Below are 22,945 nucleotides of genomic sequence, written 5' to 3'. Positions count from 1 at the left end.
GCTGTGAGTTGTTTCTCTACCCATACACTACCATTAGGAAATCATCGTGGGTCAGCATGGCAGAATCCGTATTTGGAATCAGTTAGCATACAACCACCCAGATAGTCTATTCACAAAAAGTCATCTAGGGCCCAGATGTTTAAATGAACAAAGGGCATCTAAGTAGGTGAACTATCATCTGACAAATCTCCATCTATAATAGTAAATATGGATACGGTGAATGCAATCTTCAAAGATGAATGCCAATGACAAAAGGGGGGGAGGGGAAACAAACCAAAACAATCTACCCCTCAAAAATGCAAACAGATTTTCCTATCCTTGTGCAGTGTAATAGGCCAAACACAGTCCTAGGACAGCACTTGAATGTGACAGATCTCATGATGGCAAATAAGATGTTGCACTGTCAGTTCCTTTAGAAGGTCCTGTTTATGCTTTTCAGCAATGTAAGTAGCTTTGTCCTTAGCTTTAACTCAGCTTTGTGGAGACACATGTAGTTGTCCCAGGCATTTCTGTGGCTATCCAGAAAATGTTAGTATACAAATTAAGTGCCTATGGGGGAGGATATGCAGTTTTGCAGCATCTTTTGAAACTTAAAATCTTCCTTTGATTCTTCAGAAGAAATGAAATGTAGATTATTTCCTTGAAAAACAGGTTCCACTACTTTGCAAATAGCCTTCATTCCTAGGTTCCTTTAAAGCTAAGGACATCAGACACCTAATAGGGTTAATCACACAAACTAAGGGCAAGTCTCAACCTGAAAGCAGTTCTGGGTCTCTTGTATTTCCATTAACTGATGCAGAACAATTTCTGCCTAAGCACTGTTTCCACACAGCTTTATTAGTCCTGTAGAGCTACTTTGGAATCACTGCATCCATGCAGCACTGCATAAGTGCTAATCACATGCTCAGCAATCACAGCAGATCTCCCATGCTGGGCTGCTCTGATCTACAGGTTCTGGGATTTTTCTCACCATGCACTATGGGATGCTACTACCAGCCACCATCTCCCTAATTTCTCCCAGTTCCTTCTTTTTGATAGTATTACCCTTGCTCTTACTGACTTAATTTTAAAAGTACTGTAAATGAAATGCAAGAAAATACGTGCCAGGACTCTAATCATCATAGAGCTTTCCTCCAACAGGCTGCTACAAGTAAATCTTTCCTCATCCTGTACCTGTGAAAGGCAGACAACAGAAACATCTCAGGGACAAAAATGAAACAGAAAGTTATGCAGAACAGCTACTTTTGCATTCAGCTGATTAGCACAGACAGGCAGATGGGATATTGCTGTAGCTTTTGGACAATGAGCAGTAGCAGCAGAAATGCAAGATATCAAAGATGAATTTCTTAAACACCTGCACAAAGTACTCCTCTGTGAAGAAGTACTCAGATGTTTTCAACCCAGGACCTGTCTGCCAACAGTTAGCTATCAGTCAGTCTGCCCTTCTGACAGCCATGAACAACCAGCATTCCTATTTAGCTAGCTATTGTTCTTGTTTAGTTAATCATTCTTTTACAACTCTCCTTAGCTCAGACATCCAGCCATTGCAATAGGTAGCCTAAATAAGAAGGAAGTGAAGCATGCTAAGATTTCAAAATACATAGAATGTATAGAAAGCTTACAAAGCTTGCAAAATAAAAACTTTCCTTTTCTTAGCAGAGAGCAGCAATAGGAAAACTTCCTCTGATTTTTGTTTAGCAACAATATGCAGCAATAGTGAAAGCAGCTGGAACACCTACATACTGTTTTCATGACCGCTATTGGGATAAGCTATACAGAGATACAGTTTGGAAAGGATTCAAAGGTCTGAAAAGAAACCTACAGCCTGGAAAGATAACACAACAGAAGCAAGGCAGCAGCAAGCTTGGATTAAGTATTTCTGTATCCTGCAGGCTGTAAAGAAGATGCAATTTTATGTCACCAGCACCATTTCCACTAAGAAGTTGTCTCAGAAGATATTCATGGTAAATTTCTTCAATTGTGCATGCTTGAAGGAACTTGTCTACTTACCCAATTCTTTTGTAATAGTTAGCCCTGCAGCTGTTCAGGACAGGATATATTTCCCATTTTTCATTAAATCAATACATTCATTTTGGTACAGGTAATCCATTCAGAAGTAATATGTGATTCTTGTCCATTCTTTCCTTAATAGTATCAAACACACAAATTCCTTAGTTTCCCTGCATTCGTTATGCACAATCATCTCTCATTGAAAGAAAATTCCTAACACATGCCAATCACTTTTGACCACACTGGTCATTTTGCTGAGGCACCCTCTTTTGCTGTTCAGTATTGGGAACCTCTCTCTGCTCCTGGTAGCATCCATTCTCCAGAGTCTCTTTTATGTGATCTAGTTTGTGCAAAATACCCATGAAATAAAGAATACTCATTTATAAAACACTCCATTAATACTACAAGTACATGAGGTATGAAATTTAAAATCAATTTTCTTTAATATAAAAGGGCTTTTTTTTCTATATAGGTATGTAATAAAGGCATAAACCTGGAAAACCAGCTCTACCACCTGCTTTGTCAGATATGGGAAGAATCAAATTCATAGATCTAGGTAACAAAAGCTCTCTTGCTCTTTAAAACAAACCACACTACATTCCTGTACACTGTGGTTTTATGGGCCTTTCAAGTTCAGTTTCATTTAATATTAGTGAAATTTATTTCTGACAACATTTTTGCCCTATGCCAGGAAGATATGTGGATCCCATAAAGAGCGTGACACAATTCTGCAATAATACCACCTAAGGAAAGCTCCTCATAAGCTATCAAAATTGCAATAGGAATTGCAATTAAAGTACAGAAGCTCCTTCCTCACTGCATTACAAGCCTCCATCACTATGTATCATAGAATCATAGAATGGTAATGTTGGAAGGGACCTCTGCAGATCTAGTTCAACCCTCAGCATAGCCCACACGGGGACTGGACTCATGACCTTAGCATTAGCAGCATCATTCTCTAACCAGCTGAGCTAAACCTGCCCCCAATCTACAAGTCTTATAAATCTAATCAGGTACTACCAGGAGCAGGATCAGTTATGGGTGATGGCAGTGTACTTGGCCATCAGACTGCAGATGATCTGCAAGTTAGTTCTTGGTGCACAGCTCAAGAAGGACCTGTGAGTCCAGAGCTTCTGGAAAATGGCCACTGCCACTTTGCAGGCATATTACAACCACTGGGCAGGTACTGGGGCAGGGGCAGCACAGAGGCAAGCAGCTCTCCACTGAGGCACCTCCGTCACAAAGGTTAGCTGCCACACCAGTGTGTTACTACCCTGCTCTACCAGTCACTCCTGGAAATTGTGCTCCACCCAATAAAGCTGTTCCGGTTAAATGCTCTCTGTAAGTTTCTGCTTTGTTTCATGGTCCTTGTCTTTCTAGCCCTTCTTCCCCCTCAGCTTTATTGCTGTGGCAACAGAAGTCCTATAAAACAGAGCCAGGTACACTCACACATGCATTATCCTGTCTGTGGAAACATTTTCTTCCTCTCTGTGACTGAAACTTGCTGCCTTAAAGTAACTTCAAAAATTTCGCTGATAATAATCTAAGGATGACACCACTTCATCCTACTGTGGCTCCCAGAAGTTACACAAATCCCCTCTCTGGACGATACATTTTGCCAAATTCCGAAGATAAATAGGGGTACAATCAACACGCTGTGCTGGTTGTTTATAGGGAGATGCATAATCAGTCTGAGGCATCTTAGCAACATCAGACTTGGTACCTCAGGGCTTCACAACTTACTTCCACAAGCACACTGCTTTTTAGATATGTTGGAAATCCACATATAAGTGGTCTCAACAAATCTTTTCTACAAAAAGTAGTCTCCTTTTTTTTTTTAATGTGGTGAAAGTTTAAAGTGGAAAAATAAAGAGGCTATATTAAAAAAAAGACAAATATAGTATTTAAAGGCACTTCACAGTACAGCATGGGATTTTTGCCCGGAATAAATGGTTAACCCTGATACAGCAATGTGTATGGATGCTATGACTAACAAGTCAAATAATTCAGCAGCTATAAAAAAAAAAATGTGGCATGGACAAGTGTGTTTGTTACAGCCTAACTATTTGAAGTAAACTTAGCAATCTTAGTGTTCCTTCTCATAGTGAAGTTTAAAGTACAGCTGAAGCATATTGCTTGGCTTGAGTGTGCATACACACACAGAACAGCCGAGGTCTCTCAGCCCACTGTGGCAAGCGCTGTCAAGGAAAAGGTCTCTGGCTGTGAGTGAGTGTATGCAACTCAGTTGCCTAGAACATAAATCAAATAAATGCAGATTTTAGAATACCAAGTTAATGATTTCAAAACTTATTTTGGACAGCTATTGAATTCTCTTTGCTTGTAGTAGGAATTTATTGTCAGGTAATTTCTGACGCAACAAAACCTTGCCTTGATTTTAAGAACGGACAACATAAAACAAGAATTTTAATAACATTAGTTTGTTGTTAAAGACATGAAAATAAATTTCAGTTTCAAATCTACTCCAAGAGATTAGAAGACAGTATTCAAGTGTTGCTAGGATATGACAACTGAATGAAAAAAGGTTGTCATGCATCTAACAAAGTGCATTTCTACCACAGGAGATTTTCAGTCAGATCACCTGGTGAAGTTAGCCATGCTAAACCGTTTGTTATAAATTAAGTTTAATCTACGACCATCCAGTGAAGCCTCCGCTTTCCCTTCACCCCCCCAAAAAAACATTTTTCTACTTATAGAAGGAAATTATGAGAGAACAGATATTTGCAGGCTGAGTTGTGCTAAACAGGTGATCTATGCCAGGGCAACCATTTATATATCTGGTCTCAAACTGCACGATCATTACTTGGGTTTAAAAATGAATCCAGTCCAATGATGAGATGGAAAGTATATAATGATTTAGTAGACAAATATACTAGCTTGTTCCCTTTCATAACTACTTTGTCAAGTAATTTGCAAGGGTGATTTACTTTTTAGTGTTTAGAACTGTATACACTGGCATTTTCTATACTAGTGATTTAATGAAACTTTCACCGATACCAATGAACAACAATTTCCCTTTGGCAATGCACTGTGAAATGCTACATGGAACTGTAGTGGCATAATCCAAGCTGAAGTTCCTCCCTCTTTTTTGGATCTTCCCTCCCCCCAGGTAAAATCCTAAGAACAACCCACAGAAGACATGACAAGACATATACAGTGCATTGCTGAAACTCTGAATCATGGCCTGGCCATTGAATTTAGGCCTATATTACATTCAGAAAGTCATATACAACAATCAAAAAACAAACAAACAAAAAAACCCAAACACAACCAAATTCCTGAATGTTACATTTTGTTTTTTCACATCTCCTAAAACAAAATAGAAAGATCTTGAAAATTCCTTCTACTTCATTTTAGTTCAGTTCTGAATAGTTTAAGCACCTTTTATTTGTGATTGTACAAGCAGGACAACAGCAGAAATACTTCTGTTGTATTTTAAAGGTATTTTTCTGCTGGAGGTCTATTTCAAACCTGCAGTTATTCATTTCCAAAGATAGGCTGGGACAATCACTTAGCTACACTCGTGCAGGTAATTTTGTTGACTTTAATAGACAGGTATCATTTATGAGCAAAATAAGCAGGAACTGAAGGAGTGATGTAATTTCATGTATATGCAGCAGGCTGGAAACTTTTTGAATATAATTAAGCTTTGAGACAGTATGCCAGCCAAGATTTTAATAACCATGAAAAAAAAAAGTGTGAGATTTTCATACTTATCAAAATAAGGAACTGTTGAGAACCATTAATAATGTGGGTAAATGCCATCTAAGCTTCCCACACAGCTCTGCCAATAAGCTTTAATTTTCAGCTGCAAGAATCCTGCTATTCCAGTTGGGAGCTTCTCCAGAACAGAGATATTTAATCAAGTTACATTGTGAACTTGCTCTGCAACACATTAAACATAAAAAGATCAATATGTAACATGATTTGTTATCTCAGTTAGGCTTGCCTGGACCAAGGTTTTCAGGAACTTAAGATCAACCCACATTAAACCTTAGAATAAAGGAAGCTTCTGAAGCAGAAATTAACATTTCAAATGTAAGTTATAGCGAAAATCTAAAATGATGCATGAGAAACTGTGGTATGATAATACTTGCTATGAACAGTGATAGACCCTACATTTGTAAAAGGGTAGAAACCATTTTTATAGTATACTCGTGACTCACTAGACTGATTCACAAAGGAGTATGGAAACTCGGAGAGAAGCTTCTCTGTCGAATCGCTATGACAACACTGCTGTTAGACACCATCTACATCTTCTCAAGGTAGCCAATATATGTAATTAAAAGTAACATTTTCTCTCTTAAATAAAATATGAATTGTTTAGAGCAGATATGTCAAAATTAAAAAACAAGAAAACAAACAAAAAACTTTGAATGAGACAATCTATTCCAAGTATTTATCAGTAGTGGATACCACAAACTGGAATATATTTGCCCAACAGGTTCATATACGAAGTATTTCACTCACCTTCAAAGTCCACGTCCCCTACTAGTTTTGTCTTTCCTGTAAGAGGATCATGGATACGGTTGATGCCTATGTCAATCACAGCTGCACCTTTTTTAATCATATCAGTTGTAATCAATTTTGGGATACCTGGAACCAGCAAGATATACTTGATTAATGTGGCCAGATAGTGTCAGGTCATCAGTTCCCAATTATAGCAAAGGGTGAGCATACATATGTGTGCATGCATGGAAAGACGTTTCTTTCACTGACATTTTTTTTCCTATATGTAGGAAACAAGTTTTCTACTTTTACACAGTTTGTAAGTATCAAGAGAAAAGCTGACATTTCTTTAATATGAGAAATATGAGTAAATATTTTTAGCTAAGCCTGCAGTCATAAACAGCCAAACACAATGATGATAAAAGATGTGCTGCTGGTTTGCATCAGTAAATCACTTCTATAGCATTTCCAAAGAAAACTGAATTATAACTACGTGTTGTGATCCACAAGAAATGGTTACTCTTGTCAACGGTCCAGTGATCAGAAGTGTTGGGAACTACTGAAATAAATTCTGTATGATGTTATCTCCATAGATTTTTGGGGAGATCTTTTCTACTTTAATATCTGCTTTGAACTTGTGTTATTTTCCTTGGCTTTTCCAATTTCCTCTATACTTGTTAGATGCATGACAATTCAAGCTGTTACTTGAACAATATACACAAACTACATGAAATACCACCAATACAAAACAAACGCTAGCATGATGAGAGAATTTATCTACGCTACCAGCTTATTTTCACTTCCCGTGAAAAATCTGGAGCAATTCTAAGTGGCAGAAAGCTAACAAGAAAAAAAAGGCTAACTCAGATTTACCTATAATAAACAATATCAAGCCATTTTTCCCCCTTTTTTGCAAATATCAGGTTTTGTATATTGGAGAGAAATGGCTGACTTAAGTAAAGCTTTTTCCACATAAGCTTCTCACATCAAGTATGTTTTCTTGGCTTGCTTGTAAAATCTGTGTACCCAGATAATTGGCACCAATAGTTTACCATCAGAATGAAAGTGTGTGTTGAGAGGGTTCCACAAGGGCCAGGTATTAACTTAAAATGTCACTAATGTGGTGGAAGAGAGAATAGTCTTATTAAATGTGGATAAGACAAAGCTGGAAAATACTTTAAGCAGTTTAGCTTAGATTTCAGCTGACACTGGCAAAAAGAAGAAAATCATTGAAAATGATATCAAATTCAACAGAAATGAAGGCAAGACACAATATTTACATATAAATAGTTATCCTGCACAAAGGCAAGATAGCAAACTACTAGTTAGACAATAATTTTTCAGAAGAAAAAAAACAAGGCTTACAACACCAACTGAACATAAGCAGATATAATTATGCTATTGCAAGAAACAGAAATCCTGACCTATTCAACATTTTAAGATCTCATGTGGGATCCCGCATTTTTTCTGTGAATGTCAGACTTAGCTGATTATCTGTCCACATCTCTGTAGAAGACCAACAAGAACAGTCTAAGCACTATAATGAAAAAGTGCAAAAAAAATAGCCTTTTTGACCTCACGACAATTCTCAAGGATTTTAAAAAAAAAATGTAAGAAAGAAGAAAGGAACTATCCATCTTCCATGTCCTTGATTGACGGGATGCAAAATAATAGACTTAAATTTTCCTTGCCACACAGACACTGCAGAATGTTCCAACCACAAGAACAGATGAACACTGGAGCAGGCATAGCCTGGGGAGAAAATAAGGTCTCTGTCAGTGGAGGTCTTAGAAAGCAGATTGGACTACAACATCAGAAATTTTACTGTCTTGTGCGCTAGGATGGACTGGACAGAATTTCAAAAGATCTTTCTTGCCCCATTTTTGTGTGATGTCTATACAGACGTAGGGAAGCAGAACTGTGAAGACCTTCTAGATTCAAATACCACTGACATGCAGGAGACGATCTGCTTAGTGTCTTCTACCCTTCATGTAACCAAGCCATTGACACTTAACAAATACATTTACCAAAATCTGTTCAGGGGTGGAAGACGATTCCTGAGACTGAATCTGAAAAAACTGAGGCTCTTCTACATTAATTCCTATTATAAAAGAGCATACAGTGATATTGTCTTTGGTTGAAGAAACACGCTCAGGTATTAATTAAGTTTAGAAGTATTAATGGGTACTCCCGTAACACCAAGCTTTTACAGGGTAGCTTCTAGATAAGACCATGTTCTATCACTTAGACTAAATGAAGAGACCTACACACTTGACTAAAAAAGGCCTGGCCTCAGCACTACACATTTTCACCAGCTTCCAGTGGTCTGTATCTAGAGTGTCCTGAGGCATGACTCTTGCTATTAAAAAACTCCAGCTAAAACAAAATGCTGCAGCAAGTCTCAGCTTTTACATACAGAAAAAGATTTCCTCAGCTCCCTGCAGAAGAGCTCTATTCAGCCCTTGTTTAAATTCAAAGCACCTTGGCATTCGTGCCACATGTTCAACATTCAGGACCTAAAAAACCTAAAAGGTCACTGAAATTCCAGATAGAAAACATGAGTAAACGGCCTTATATTTCCAATCAGCACATTTCAGCTATCAATCAAAAAGATAAGCCTATGCATGGCTAAAGACACCAAAAGAAAGATTTAGCTATTAAAACGACATTTAAGTAAAAAATAACAACTTCATTATATGCACAATCTGACCTGAGTATTAGCAAAAGGGATGGCACAACACTGCTTTCTTAGAGAATAGGCTTTGACCATAGAAGTCTTCCGCTTTCTGAAGATCATTGCCACAGGACAGTTCAAACTACAAGCAGTACCACATATTTACTTTCTGAAGATCATTCTAATCTAGCTTTCCAAACATGCTGAAGTGAGAAGTAGTAGTTTTATAGCACGCTCGACTTGATGCACAGAAAAGCCTTGTTCTTCAAGAATAAGAGTTCAGCAGGAGCCCTCCTTGCAAACAGTAGTTTTAATTAAAGTAAAAAAAATATTCTAAAACAAACATAGCAGTAGTGCTTTACAAAGAGCAGTATGACTTGTGACCAGAGATCTGAAAGTTCATTCCTGGACAGATGCAGAACAAATTAGACATCTCCTCAAACATCAAGGCAAAACAGTATCTGAGACCAAAGCAACTATATGTTATTAGAGATCCAAGAATGTAAGATGTTTATATATCACCTTCATTAGCTTCTCATAACTTAAATGCAACAACAGCAATCTTTCCCGTATATCCACTTTAAACCACCTCCTAAATTCTTTCCTACTATACAACCTCTAACTTGACTTCAAAGTTGGAATTTTCTGTCACTTAAGTTCTATTTATTTTGCTCTGCTTCTTGAGTGATCCCCTTGGATCTATCTCTACGCCTCGAGCAGAATGGAGATACTCTATTACCAGGGTAGACAGAGAAGGAATCTAAACTACTCTCTCCCTGTCAGAGCATATTTTTAAAGGGCGAGAGGGGAGGGGAACAACAGCAAACAACAACAAACCCTAAAAGAACGCAAATTCGTATGTTTTTGAGGCTCTGTAGTTTTATTTGAGGCAAATGTTGGTGTACAAAGGCTTTGGCTTCATTTAAAGTACTGTATTTCAACCAGTCAATCATCTGGAAATGGGTGATGTAAGAATGCTCTTTGCTTTCCATTTCTTACTCCCCCATAGGACACAAGCTTGAAACTCTGCTTAAGCAAGCCAAGACCTCAAATTCTTTCTTATGCCATTTGATAACATCTGGCTATGTCTACTTCATCATACTCTTATGCAATCAATTGCAAGCTGGCTGGTAATTGGATAATGCTTTAGTCTTATGGGGGTAAATGATCTGTGTCTGATAGGGATGAAAGCATATTAACGGAAGTTACACAGTTACACCCTTTATAAAATGGTTTGATAATAGGCCAAATACTTAATAGCAACAAATAAACTAACCCTCAAACCAAATGAGCAGATCTATTCACTTAAGCCTACTTTACATTCCAAGTAGAATGAGATAAACATCAGAGCACCTATTACTAAAATGCACGAACTGTAGAATGCAGGAAGATCTTCTATTAGTAATCCTGTAGAAGAAGCTGAACTATACTTTATAGAATATATTATGCTAGCTTATATACAAGGATTGTAAAATATCAAACTCCTGAGGAAACTAACCAGTCACTGGCTTAATAAAATATAGTCTGTCATATTAGCAGTTCCCATATAGGAGGACCACAGCTCACATCCTGAGGGACACCGCAAGGAGTCCCAGAAGAATTTCATCCAACATTTGCCACCCCTAACCCTTCCTCTCTTCGCCCTCCCCTTCAATTCTGGCAGGAAGATGAGTCTTCTCTCTCAACTAAGGCAGACCTGAAAGTTGTGACAGCAGCAAAATCACGAAAGCAAAGACTACTTACTGCCTTCGTCAACACTCCGTAAATACTGCAGTAGCTACACAAACACCACAAAGCTGCACTTTCTCTTCTGCAATGTGCCTGGGCTGATGGTGACAGAGGAGCCCTCATGGGATGTCTGCATAGGCAAGGACAGTGGGCCGGGATTGGGACCAAGAAGAAAAGACCATGGTGGGATTCCAAGCACACGGTGTGCTTATTAGAAAAGTTATGCTTTAATTAGAAATGCAAAAAGTTTCATGGCATTGAAAGGGTCTAAGAAGCTCTAGCTGGAAGCCAGGATGCAGAATTTAGGGAAGGCTAGGCTGGACAGGAGCAGCTTTTTTGGAACTTGGGATGCAACGAGCTGGAAGGGAACAAGGAGGGAAGGAATAAATTGCATGGATAATTGCATTCAAGAAAGCTAGGGTGCAAAAGCTGGGGGTAACTGATGGGACAACTTATAAAGACAAGCATTCTCAAACTCAGAAGTAAAAAAGGAACAGCCTGCAGGGAAGCGTTTTAGAGCCCTAAATGCAAGTGAAAGAAGAACCCCCTCAGACAGAGTACTGCATCAGGCTGAACATGCTTACTTTAACAAATCATCAAACTGGGGGCCAGGTTGCAGGTAGCTCTTCTAAAAGCATTAAATAGGAAGAGCAAAACAGGCATCCCCTTCTTACACACACACAAAGCTTTCTCCCACTTGCACTTCTTGTACAGTGGCCTATGACAGCAGCTGTTCTACCCAGCAGAGTAGAGGTTACCTTCCTTGTGATCCTCACTGAACAGGTCCCAAACGTTTCCTGGGAACGACAAGCATTACCCCAAACGTACAGTATGTGCTGTTCCCACGTCACAAGGAGAACTTTCCCAAAGTGTAATCCTCCCCTGAGCTCCCACTGGGGCAGGGCCACCTACTGTTTACACAATCTAGCCCTAGGTTTTTTCATCATTCCAAGTATATCTCACATTGTGTAACAAGTGTTGTATCATGCTTCTGTTACAGGTAATATGAAGAGAAAAATGTCAAGAACAAACATGGCTGAATTGGTACTGAATAGTTTTAACTGTAAGCGTAGCCAATGACAAACTGTGTTCAGCACAAAACCAGAACCTATGATTAAAGCAGAAGCAGTGAATTTTGAAGAAGAGTTGCTAGTTTTTTCCCCACTTAGCACACACATTATTATTTTTTATTCTCAGTGTATGAATTCTGGTTAGACCAATAGTTGAGTAATCACATGTGCAAGAACTGAGCTGTTTCTTGTTCCTGACCTGGCATAAGAAAGAGATAGTGCAGTTAAGCCCTGAAGGAAAGCAACACATCACTTCAACGGGAAATGATGAGCTTCAGAGATACACCTATCTGTCTTCATCTAGAAAGTAAGTTAGCAAGACTTTGTCATAAGGATGGTGAAGAGGGAGGAAGGGAGGACAAAAGAGCAAAGATACAATCCACCTGTGGTCCTCTAAAGCCATTTGAGAGAAAAAAGATGTTATGAACTGAAAGGGGATATAAAAATTTATCAAGTTTCTTAATAAAAAAATTATTTGATTGATTTGATTTAATTTGATTTGAATTGATTTAAATTTCTATTAATAATACCAATACAAATTAAAAACAAAGGCTGCTCAAAAATAGAGCTCCGCTTCTTTCTTTCTTATAGACAACTCAAACTGAAAGTATTTCACTCTGCATTCCTCTAAGAGCATCAACACAATGATCTTTCAAAGCCTCTCCTTTTGGCAAGTACTATTATCTTCCTCTTCACATGGTAATTACAAAAAAATCAGAGATGAAAAAACATATGTGTCACTAAAACTACCATTTAACCTATCAAGATTACCCTTAAATCTAACAGCACAAGAAATATATCATTGTTTTATGAATGCAGACTCCAACCAATTTGAAGAAACCCTCCTGTCAACATTTAAATGACTCATGATTTTTGCACTGTAGAGAGAATGTTTTAATTTACATAATTATACCTGTATAAACTATGCACTGACTGGTTCCCAATCTGGAGTTCACCCTGAAGTCTCCCTAAGGGAAAGGTGTCATATGTGATGAGAAACAGTTTATGAGTCCACAAATGTAAAGGGCAAGAACAAAGAGCCAAATCACTTGCCCCCTCTTACAAGAAAACCTACTCACTGCAACACCCTCAGCAAGCATGAACATCGATTATTCAGTGAGACAAGTAAAACAGCTGGTAGTGTCACCAACACAGACATCAATCTTTTCAAATTTTAAAAATTGTCATTGGAATATGACAGACAATTGATATTACCTGCAGCTACTATTACAATGTCAGCGAGTTGAGTGTGGATCTTGAGCTGTTCCTTTGGTGTGTATCTGTGAGTAATGGTCACTGTAGCATCACCTGAAATTTAAGAGATGTACAATTATTTGATACATGTAAGATTCCTGCATGGCATTTATTATCAGGTACAAATGAATTATTTTGGTTACACTAAGAACAGGACAGATGCTCACAGATTTATCTTGGGATGCATCATTTATTTTAGCATATACAATATCTGTGTTTCACATATGAAAAAGTGCTTATCCTTAAAAATCAGCACCGGATTAATGCATTCATACAATGTAGACTAATTTATTCCTCGATCAGCTTCACTACATCTAGTGAAATTACAAGGAATGACCCCAGCACAGAATCTGGTGTCTACCCTATTAAACACATTTTCCATAATGCACCATAAGACTAAATTGTTTGTGACAAAATGAAACACCAAGCGCAAGGTGACCATGTTTTTACCTTGGTCCTCAACCACTTTCATCATTCATCTGCCCTCCAGTTCCCTAGATACCTCCCTTGACAGTCATACAGACAAGAAAAACCACCATGGCCTTCCCTGCCTCTGTGACCAAACTCTGTAAAAGGGTTATCCTGGAGTCAAAGTTTAGTCTTTGTCCTGTGTTTTTGACAGACTTCTGAGTGTTTAAGGACTAAGTAGTAATTCAAATTAAGTGAACCAGCATTACTTCTTACTGCTCTTTCCTCCCTCAAGACTTAAGATGGTTAATCATCTGGCCAGCAACAGAAGATGACAACCAAGGCTCTTTTCTTTGTAGGATCTGATTGCATAGGGAGTGAGTCTAGTAGCTGTGGCAACAACGGCACTCTGAGGCCAAGATTCTTTTCTTAAAAACTCTGCCATATTTGCAGGCAAGCAGCAGATAGTGAAATCTCTCTCTTGACTGGAACACCAAGAGATGGAACACACAAGGAGAGGCATTCCTGAACATACACATGTAACACAATTAACAACAGTATCAATATTTCCCTTTTGCCAGGAACTGGAAATATCTTCATCAGCTACTCTTCAGGGAGACCATATTAAGTGTAGAGACTGAAGGAGGAGAGGTGGTGACTGAAGGAGAAGAGTGATCAAAGATGAGGGAAAAGGGCAGAGAAGGCAGAGCGCAGACAAGTTGGAGGTGAGATGCTTAAGGAAGAGAATTAATGAGATGAGGTACAGATCAGATCAATCAGACGCACTCCTGAGGAATCAAACATGGTGGCAGTGTCTGAAATGGCAAAAACTTTTAGTGGTTAATAATATGGTATGATATATGATCTGTATATTTCTAACCAGATGGATCTGAGAATGTTTATCACTGTAACCACTTCAAGAATAAATATACCAAATGTGTATGTTCTTCCACAGACTTGAAATACAGTAAATAGTCATACAGGAATAGAACAGAATGGACAAAAAGGTGCTAGATTTTTGCAGATGTCTTACCATCTCTTGCATCTCCTGATAAAACAACAATTGCTGAACTCTGACTTAATACCAGAATAGGAAGTGTTTGAAGTGACCACAAAGGGAAGCCCACAACATTTTGGGCAAACTCAGAAGCTCTGGGGCTGGCTCCTGTATGTATGCACATTGCTTAGCAAGAAGCTACAAAAAAAACACCTAATAAGACATGAAAAACCTTGTTTTGGAAAATCTGTTTGATGGAGATAATGAGGAGAAATGAATACACACAAACTGAAGGCTCACGGGCATAGGGACTGAAGTCTCACACTGCATCCAAAAGCAAGTGTGGCGATCCCTTGACCTGGAAAATAGCAAAGATAACAGCTATTGAAGGAGATTAGTCCCAGATTCTGAGGCCAACACTCTCTTTCTCTCTCTCCCTTGCACTTATTGTACCACATAGGATTCATGTGCTACATTCCTGGTCTCCACCTTTCTTTCACCATAAACTCCTAAAGCCATATTATTAACCACTAAAAGTTTTTGCCATTTCAGACACTGCTACCATGTTTGATTCCTCAGGAGTGCGTCTGATTGATCTGATCTGTACCTCATCTCATTAATTCTCTTCCTTAAGCATCTCACCTCCAACTTGTCTGCGCTCTGCCTTCTCTGCCCTTTTCCCTCATCTTTGATCACTCTTCTCCTTCAGTCACCACCTCTCCTCCTTCAGTCTCTACACTTAATATGGTCTCCCTGAAGAGTAGCTGATGAAGATATTTCCAGTTCCTGGCAAAAGGGAAGTGCAAATGGGCACGAGCAGTTCCATGAAATTAGGGGGACTGAAAAAAGTCTTTTACCAACTTTGCATAACTTCCCATGGATCTAAGTCCATCAAAAGCTTATATAGCTCACCATTCTAAAAACATCTCACTAATCTTTCTTGTCATAGCATCATCTTCACCAATACATAAAGCCTGCATGTCAATATTTCTTAAGCCTTCACAGCCTTTGGTATCAATAAAATGGTAACTCATACAAGCAAAACATATAGGAACGTGATGGAACAACTGATCATTCACACTCTTCATTTTGTTAATGTAAAGCACCGTTTTTCAGATTGTTAATTTGTTTGCATGTCTGCCATGCACACACGCTCTTATGAGTAAGCAGCATGCAGGCTGGACAAACGGCCTAAGATTTTCTTTTTTGGTGGTCTCTCTCTCAAAGGCTTATTAAAATTAATCACTTGGCCCACTGTAGAAAAGCCATACATACTTTTTGGTGTGATGCACTTCCTGGTTATTGTTAAGTACCAAATGCTAGCCACACAAACTCAGGGACTCTCTGAAAGACCATGCTTCACACAAGAAAGCCGAGTAGACTTTTCACTGGATTCTGGAAAGAAAGGCTTCAATAAAACAGAAGGTCCTACAAAACCAATTTTAAACAGAAAAGAAGGATGCCTTATCTGAAACTGTCCTAACTCCCAAAGATATATACATAACAATGTACTTTTGACTGCACTCAGCATATAGAGGCTGAGAAGAAAAAAGGGTACCAAGTCCAAAGGTACAAATATTCCCAACCTCTAAGATACAAAATAAGTGCAATTTTCCCCTGAAGATTTCAGTGAAGGATGTGTCTGTAGTCAGCTCCTGAAATCAAATAATTGCTCTCACTACCAAAAAAGATGGTCCCTACCTTCCAAATAGTGGTCCAGAAGCTTACAGACACCTCAGAAAGGGTAGGTTGTCCATTTATTTGTGATCATGTCAAAACAGAAAATATATAACTAGTTTTATACTGTTACTTCTGCTGAAAGACAACAGAGGAAGATATTTAGCAAGTAAGACTAAGTATGATACTGCCAAGTCAATCCAGTAGCTCAGAAAATAGAGACAGTCTAATGACCTAACTATACAGAACAATTTGCAATTTGTTTTGTAAGAGTACAGACAGTTTCCCTATATGACCGGATATTGCCATCTGCAGGATATTAGGGTTTCTACATATAAAACATTACAAATGAAGACAGACCCCAACTTCTCAGTTTTATCATTTGTAAATATACCAAAAAAACCCATCCTCCGAAAAACCAACAAATCCCTTACATAACTTTTTCATAAGCGTGATTTCATCAAATCAGTCTCAACTGCTGATACAACCCTATCTTGACTGATAAAACTGAGAATGTTCTTTATCAGCACTTACAGCCTCTTGTCTAGTTGCCCACTCCTTGTTTAAAAAAGGAAACCTCTACTTTATGTCACTTTTACTAACAGCTTTAAACTATTCAAAACATGCTCTTAATAAGAAAGCCTTTGTTTAATAACAAATAGACCATGGAATTCTGACTATGATAGAGCACAAGGCCAGAATACTAGATACAGAATTCTCTTGAACTACGAAATGCAGTCTAAAAGCTTTAAAAGCTTGTCAGAGCGACCTCATCTTATATCTCAATAGATTCTGTGACTATGATATGTAAATTTTACCCTTACACCAGCTGCTAAGAATACTACTGGAAAAGATTATTCCATTTAAGCTATTACTTTGATTGTGCTCATTTTTCTGGTCTTTCCTACAGCTCTGCTTCCTTGACCTAATTAAACACTAGCAGTATGCATGCTCTTTCTCAGAGTATATCATCTATCTCAGATTATCTTAATTGTTTTCAACTTCTTCTCTGTCATGATATATGGAGAAATTTTAACTGCCAAACAAGTGAAACCACAGCCTAGATTGCCAAACAATACTGCCTTCCTTTCCATACTGCATCCATGTTGGCCTCTTGTTGCTCAAAGTAGTAGCAGAACTAACTGCAGGAGTCCAATCAGAACTTCAAAGACAGGGCAGTCCATGAGTCAGGAATGAAAACTGCACTAGACCTTCCCAATTTTGAAGGATTTACAATAACGAACACTACAAATACATACTTACCCTTGTTTTTTATGGAAGAATTACATATGCTCTTTTATTTTCTCATTGTCAGCTGTTTTACACTGGCTACTGCCACTTGGCAGCTCAGGGAAGAGGAGCAGGAAAGACTGCCTTAAGAACAAAACCATTTCTTCAGACTATGCAATTACTTCACAATACTTCTGTTTATCTATTTTGTTATGTCTGCGTTATACAAAGCATATTTCAAACTCCATAATTTGCATTTCCAGTAATATATGGAACTAAATCCTTGTTATAAATAGCAAAAATCCTACTGATTTTCATGGTAATGGAGATGAGCCCAAAATTATGCACTGATGGTAATTACAATTCAAACATTAAGAGAAGTTTCAAACAGCAACTTTCCCACAGAAGCTGAATGGAAAAGCCAACTCTATGATTAGTAAGAAGCCTTTAGTGTTTCATTATATTAATAATAGATTTTATTCTACTGCTATTAAATAAACTTGGGATTAAACATCCATATTTACCTTATTTGTATGCATCACCTTGGCAGTTTCTAACATCAGACTAAAGTTACAAGAGGACAGATTTCTATTTAAGTTGTATTTGTTATTCTTTCTACAATTATAGCAGTATATCCATGCCTTTGTGATTTAGCAAAAATAAAAATATCTTCATTACAACACCCAGTTTCCAGGGGGATATACATTGAACCACTGAAAAAATCCACCAGGTCAACAGGTACTATCATAGAACTCACTCTGAAATGTTACTTTCTTGGTCAGTTAGTTATTTTCTTAACTACATAGTTTCATAATTATAACCTAACTAACACAGTACAACATAGAAATAGTCATATATTCTGCCCACATACACATAAAATATATAATACTATACATGTATGTTTATATTTTATATATAGACGTATTTTTTGTGCATCTGCCACTGTGTGCGTGAGTGTGTGTGCACGCACACACATACAACTAATTTGAAATTAGTATTACGTAAGTGTGGGGATAAGGGATATAGCTATATTAGTTTGTATAAACATCATATGAACCTCCATTGCTCTTTAAAGCTACACTTTCAGGTAGTATCCCAAATGTTCCACGTTAATAATGTTAAAACAAAAACTGTTTAAAAAAGGAAAACAAAAACTATTAAATATCAACAAATACAGTTGTCTAGTAACAATGTCTAGTTCAGACATTGCCTTTGCCTCCTGAAAAAACATCAGGAAATATATCAGAAAAGGAATTTCCTTCTTCTCGTTGCAAATATTGTACAAGAGATAAAAGCTTTCTCATTTCCGCTGAATCCTCCATTTAGTTTTATTTTGACAGTTTCACATACGGGAGCATTAGAATATCAGACAATATTCCTGGTCTTACCTCCTGGCCTTTCATGCTCTCCATCAGTATGCAAAAGCATTGAAATAGGCATTCCAACATTCTTAGATCTTCCAACTACAACAACATTTTTACCAAATGTTTGTATTCCTTACAGAAAAAAAAAGAAAAAAAATTATATTCTGCTGTTTCGATATACTTAAACCCAACTTCTCAATCTTCAAGGCTGAATTATTTGCTATTGTGGACTGCTGATATCTATGTTACTTGAAAACTCACAAGGCTGAACCTCATGGGATGAATCCACAACACAACACAACTTTCAGCTTTCACAGTAGAAATAAAATTTGCACTTAATATAGGTGATCTGAACCACTCTTTGGAGAGACTTAGTTTCTCTTCACTGACCACACAGGGAAATATAAACTCTTATATCTATCAATGGGAGCATCTGTGTTATACTTATAAAATGACAAGTATTTAACACATTTGAAGTATATGTTCTTTTCCCTCTCTAGCATGCAATTAAATGTTCTCATTTAGTGTCACTTTTGTCCTTGTTTCTTCCTCTTCCCAATCAAGAACTTTTAATATTAAAAGATATCTACTTGATAATTAATCACGAGGTAAGCAGTATTACAGGAAGCTCCTTCCAACATTGTAAGTGCACAATAATTTACTATGAAAAATGCTTCACTAAGTACCCCAAGTGAACGACTGTCTGTTCTAAATGAATAGTTCTATTATCGAGAAAAGATCTTAACCTATTTGGTGCTTCATTATTATTTAGATTACTCCTCTAAATGCTTGTCTTTTTTTTTTTTTTATCAGCCCTATATATTAAGACAGCCTGCACCTGTTAACTTATATCTGCCTCTACCTCTCATTCATCTTTCGTAATTAAAAAAAAAAAATCCAACATACTTCCTTACCTGTCCTTTTTATGATTTCCCACACAGCAGCAGCAGTGGCAGGTATTATAGAAGGTTGATCAAGACACAGACGTCCAATGTTGATAATGTGAAATCCATCCACATCCTTTTCAGGTGCAATAGCATTACAAACTGTTCGCTCGTCTATGTGATCTAGAAAATGCATTGCTTTCTGATTACTTTTCCTTAACTTATCAAAAGTCATCAATGCTATCCAAATCACTACATGGAGAAACACACTAGTTTCATCAACCCAGGATAATTATTATTATTAGTTATGCTTAGGCTATACATGGAGAAGAAAAAAAAAGGCAATTAATTTACAACTTCAGCTTTCTAAATCATCTGTTGAAAATAAAATGATTCAATTTTTGGCACTAGTTATACAGCAGCTTTAGCCAAAACATTAGAGGCTGATATTCCACTGATAATGATGCTTTATAATGATTAAAAATAAATACTTAAACAGGACACTTGAGTCTTCTGCATTTTGGAAGTATTGATAATCTAGTGGCTCAAAAAACAAACAAAACAAACAAAAAACCCATTTTTCTAAACAAAATAACTGTTTTTAAGAATTTGCTAATCCATGGGAACAAAATATGTCCTTTTTCATTGGAAGACTTGGATAACACAAAATTGTGAGATGTTTATGAGCTCAAAACTACATATGAGTTAAATGATATTTGCACATGATTAATTTTAACTTTTCATAGTTATTATTTTTTACATGCACTATTTTTATGTGGTAAGTCTTCAGCTGCTTAAAGCCTACACTGCATGAACATTGATAATCATTATGAAACAACATACATATTAGCCAAGACAAGTTACAAAACTAAGTAAAAAAATTGTGAAGTGAAGAGATGCTCCAGAACACTTGCAGGAAACATATCTACCTCCTGCCAACCCGAGATCCAGAAAGCAAACTCTATTTCTATATAAAAAATACATTTGCCCAGTGGTACGTTAGTTACAACTTCTGTCTATTGCTTCATTGTTTAATAACTTCCCAGTTTCCCGTGTTATACTTGAGCTTCTCTTCCATCTCCGTCTTTTTTTCCTTCCATCTAATAATACAGTGCCTATACTAGGCTATATAGCTAACAAAACTCTTTGCTATTTTGTAGCGATATATTCTACATGTCCAATTTAAGGGGCATAACGGGATGTTTAAAAAAGCCAAATAAAGCAAAATGAGTTTTCACAAGGAAATTAAGACATTCTCAGTAGACATGTTTTACACACACATATACATGAGATTTGAATTTAGTAATTAACTTGCTCTATATATGTACTTCGGGATTTTGCAAAAAAAAAAAAAAAAAAGAACTAGCTAATTAAAAGATATCATATGTTAGAAAACTTAAAAAGTGGTAAACTCTTATTAAAGGATTTCCAGTAAAAAGAAAAAAATGAGTTCAACTGGAGAGTTTCAAACAGACATTACTATGATTTAATTTTCCAGCTTCTAAAGGGAGAAAGTTCCATTCCAAATCCCTATGTCAAAGACCTGTGGAAATTAAAATTGATGAGAGAGTCTTTCTTTCAAAATCAAACTAATCTAATCTAGATCGAAGAAAACCATGATTTTGCAAGCAGGCAAGAAAGAAATTCAAAGTAACTTATTAAACAGTTTTGCAAAAGGAAACTTGTTAACTTTGTCCAAAATAGTTTTTCAGCAAACAAAACTTGCTTGCCATACTTTTTTTTTTTTTGAGCCTGAGATTTGACAAAACTTTCCTCTGACCAAGACCTCCTCATTGCTGTTCAGCTTCTCAGAGGCAGAATTATAAGATATGTTCATGTATAAGCAAAAGAGAATATGCTTTACATGGATTTTTTTCCTCTCTCAACTGATTTGCAGGATTTGAAGAAAAATGGCACGTATCAGTGGAAAGAAACCCAGCTGCATAGCTGGTAACAAGCAGGCCAAAATGGGCCTGAAAAGAGATGTGGACACTCCTCTCTCCGCCACGCTTAATCAGAGTTATCTCACAAAACACTAACTTGGGGTGCGGGAGAGAAAAAGATACAAGAAAAACAGTTGCAACTGTATAAATCATTACAACACTACATAAAGTGTGGATTTTATTTCCCTTCAGAAATGTTGTAATTTTTTCCTCAAGAAAATGTCATCTTTTGTTAGCGTCAGTCTCACAGAACATTATTCACACACACAACCTTCTCCCTACAGATCATCATACAAACTTACTTGAAATCATTCCAACTCAAGTTGGGATTCCATTCCTCCACTCCAAGTTTCTCTGTCTTTACACTTTTAATGGTTAATCCAACTTGCAAGAAGATGCTGAATATGGCCTGCCTGGCCATACTCAGGTTTTACAGGTTAGAGAAAGACTAATTACTCTTAATGTAGTAACGTAGTTAGTGTGAGTAAAGTACTATAGTTCTTCAGATGGATTTTCAACCAGTTATATCAAGGCTTAAACCATTCAAGTGTACTAGCATTAGACATCTGAACTGACACATCTACAATTATCTTCAAATTGTTTTTAATGAAATGTTACACACAGGTTTAAATTCACTAAGTTTCAAGGCCTAAGTCCATTGTTAAATTATATATCACTATGTATAATGAAAGCAGAAGACTCAAGAGGAGATTGTAACGAATTGACAGCCATCTCAAACACACAAACAAAAAACAACAAAAAGGAAGTATTTCTGCTAGCAGTATTGAACACTTTTTCAGAATGTCAGCCTAAGTCAAGCGACATATCACATTTCCCATTTATGGAGAATCTAGCAGTGGATGGGGAGTCCAGAGGACAAGCTTGTTTCCTATGCTACACTTGGAGAGGAATTTCCATTGCTAGGCTGTTAGTGGTAAATCTTTTCTGGAGTTCTTAATACTGATGAAAAAAAATTAAAATTAAAAAGCTCTTCCTCTAGTCTTACTAGAAGAGATGTTTCTTCAGGCTAAACAACTAAGCACATTCAGACAACTAAACATATTCAAGCAACTTCTAGAGTTCATTACTTGGTTTCCAAAGCTTAGAATCACAGAATCATAGAATCAGTAAGGTTGGAAGGGACCTCTGGAGATCATCTAGTCCAACCTCCCTGCTCAGTAGGGTCACCTACAGCATGGTAGACAGGGTTGCATCCAGGCGGGCCTTGAAGATCTCCAG

The 22,945-nt window shown here is 37.2% G+C and overlaps 1 protein-coding gene across 1 annotated transcript in view; it reads right to left on the bottom strand.

Annotated features, from left to right (window-relative positions):
- The window catches only part of MTHFD2L (methylenetetrahydrofolate dehydrogenase (NADP+ dependent) 2 like), a 40,557-nt gene that overhangs the window by 4,663 nt on the left and 12,949 nt on the right, over positions 1-22,945 (bottom strand). Inside the window, exons 4-7 of the mRNA XM_062575056.1 lie at positions 19,794-19,946; positions 18,904-19,011; positions 13,165-13,257; positions 6,499-6,624 (exon numbers count right to left, since the gene is read on the bottom strand). Coding sequence (XP_062431040.1) covers positions 6,499-6,624; positions 13,165-13,257; positions 18,904-19,011; positions 19,794-19,946 — 480 coding nt within the window. The remainder of the gene's footprint in view (positions 1-6,498; positions 6,625-13,164; positions 13,258-18,903; positions 19,012-19,793; positions 19,947-22,945) is intronic.

This window comes from Rhea pennata, chromosome 4, assembly GCF_028389875.1.
Source record: "Rhea pennata isolate bPtePen1 chromosome 4, bPtePen1.pri, whole genome shotgun sequence".
NCBI classification, from domain to species: domain Eukaryota; kingdom Metazoa; phylum Chordata; class Aves; order Rheiformes; family Rheidae; genus Rhea; species Rhea pennata.
The sequence above is the reverse complement of the archived record's forward strand: the minus strand, read 5'-3'. Positions and strand labels throughout refer to the sequence as shown.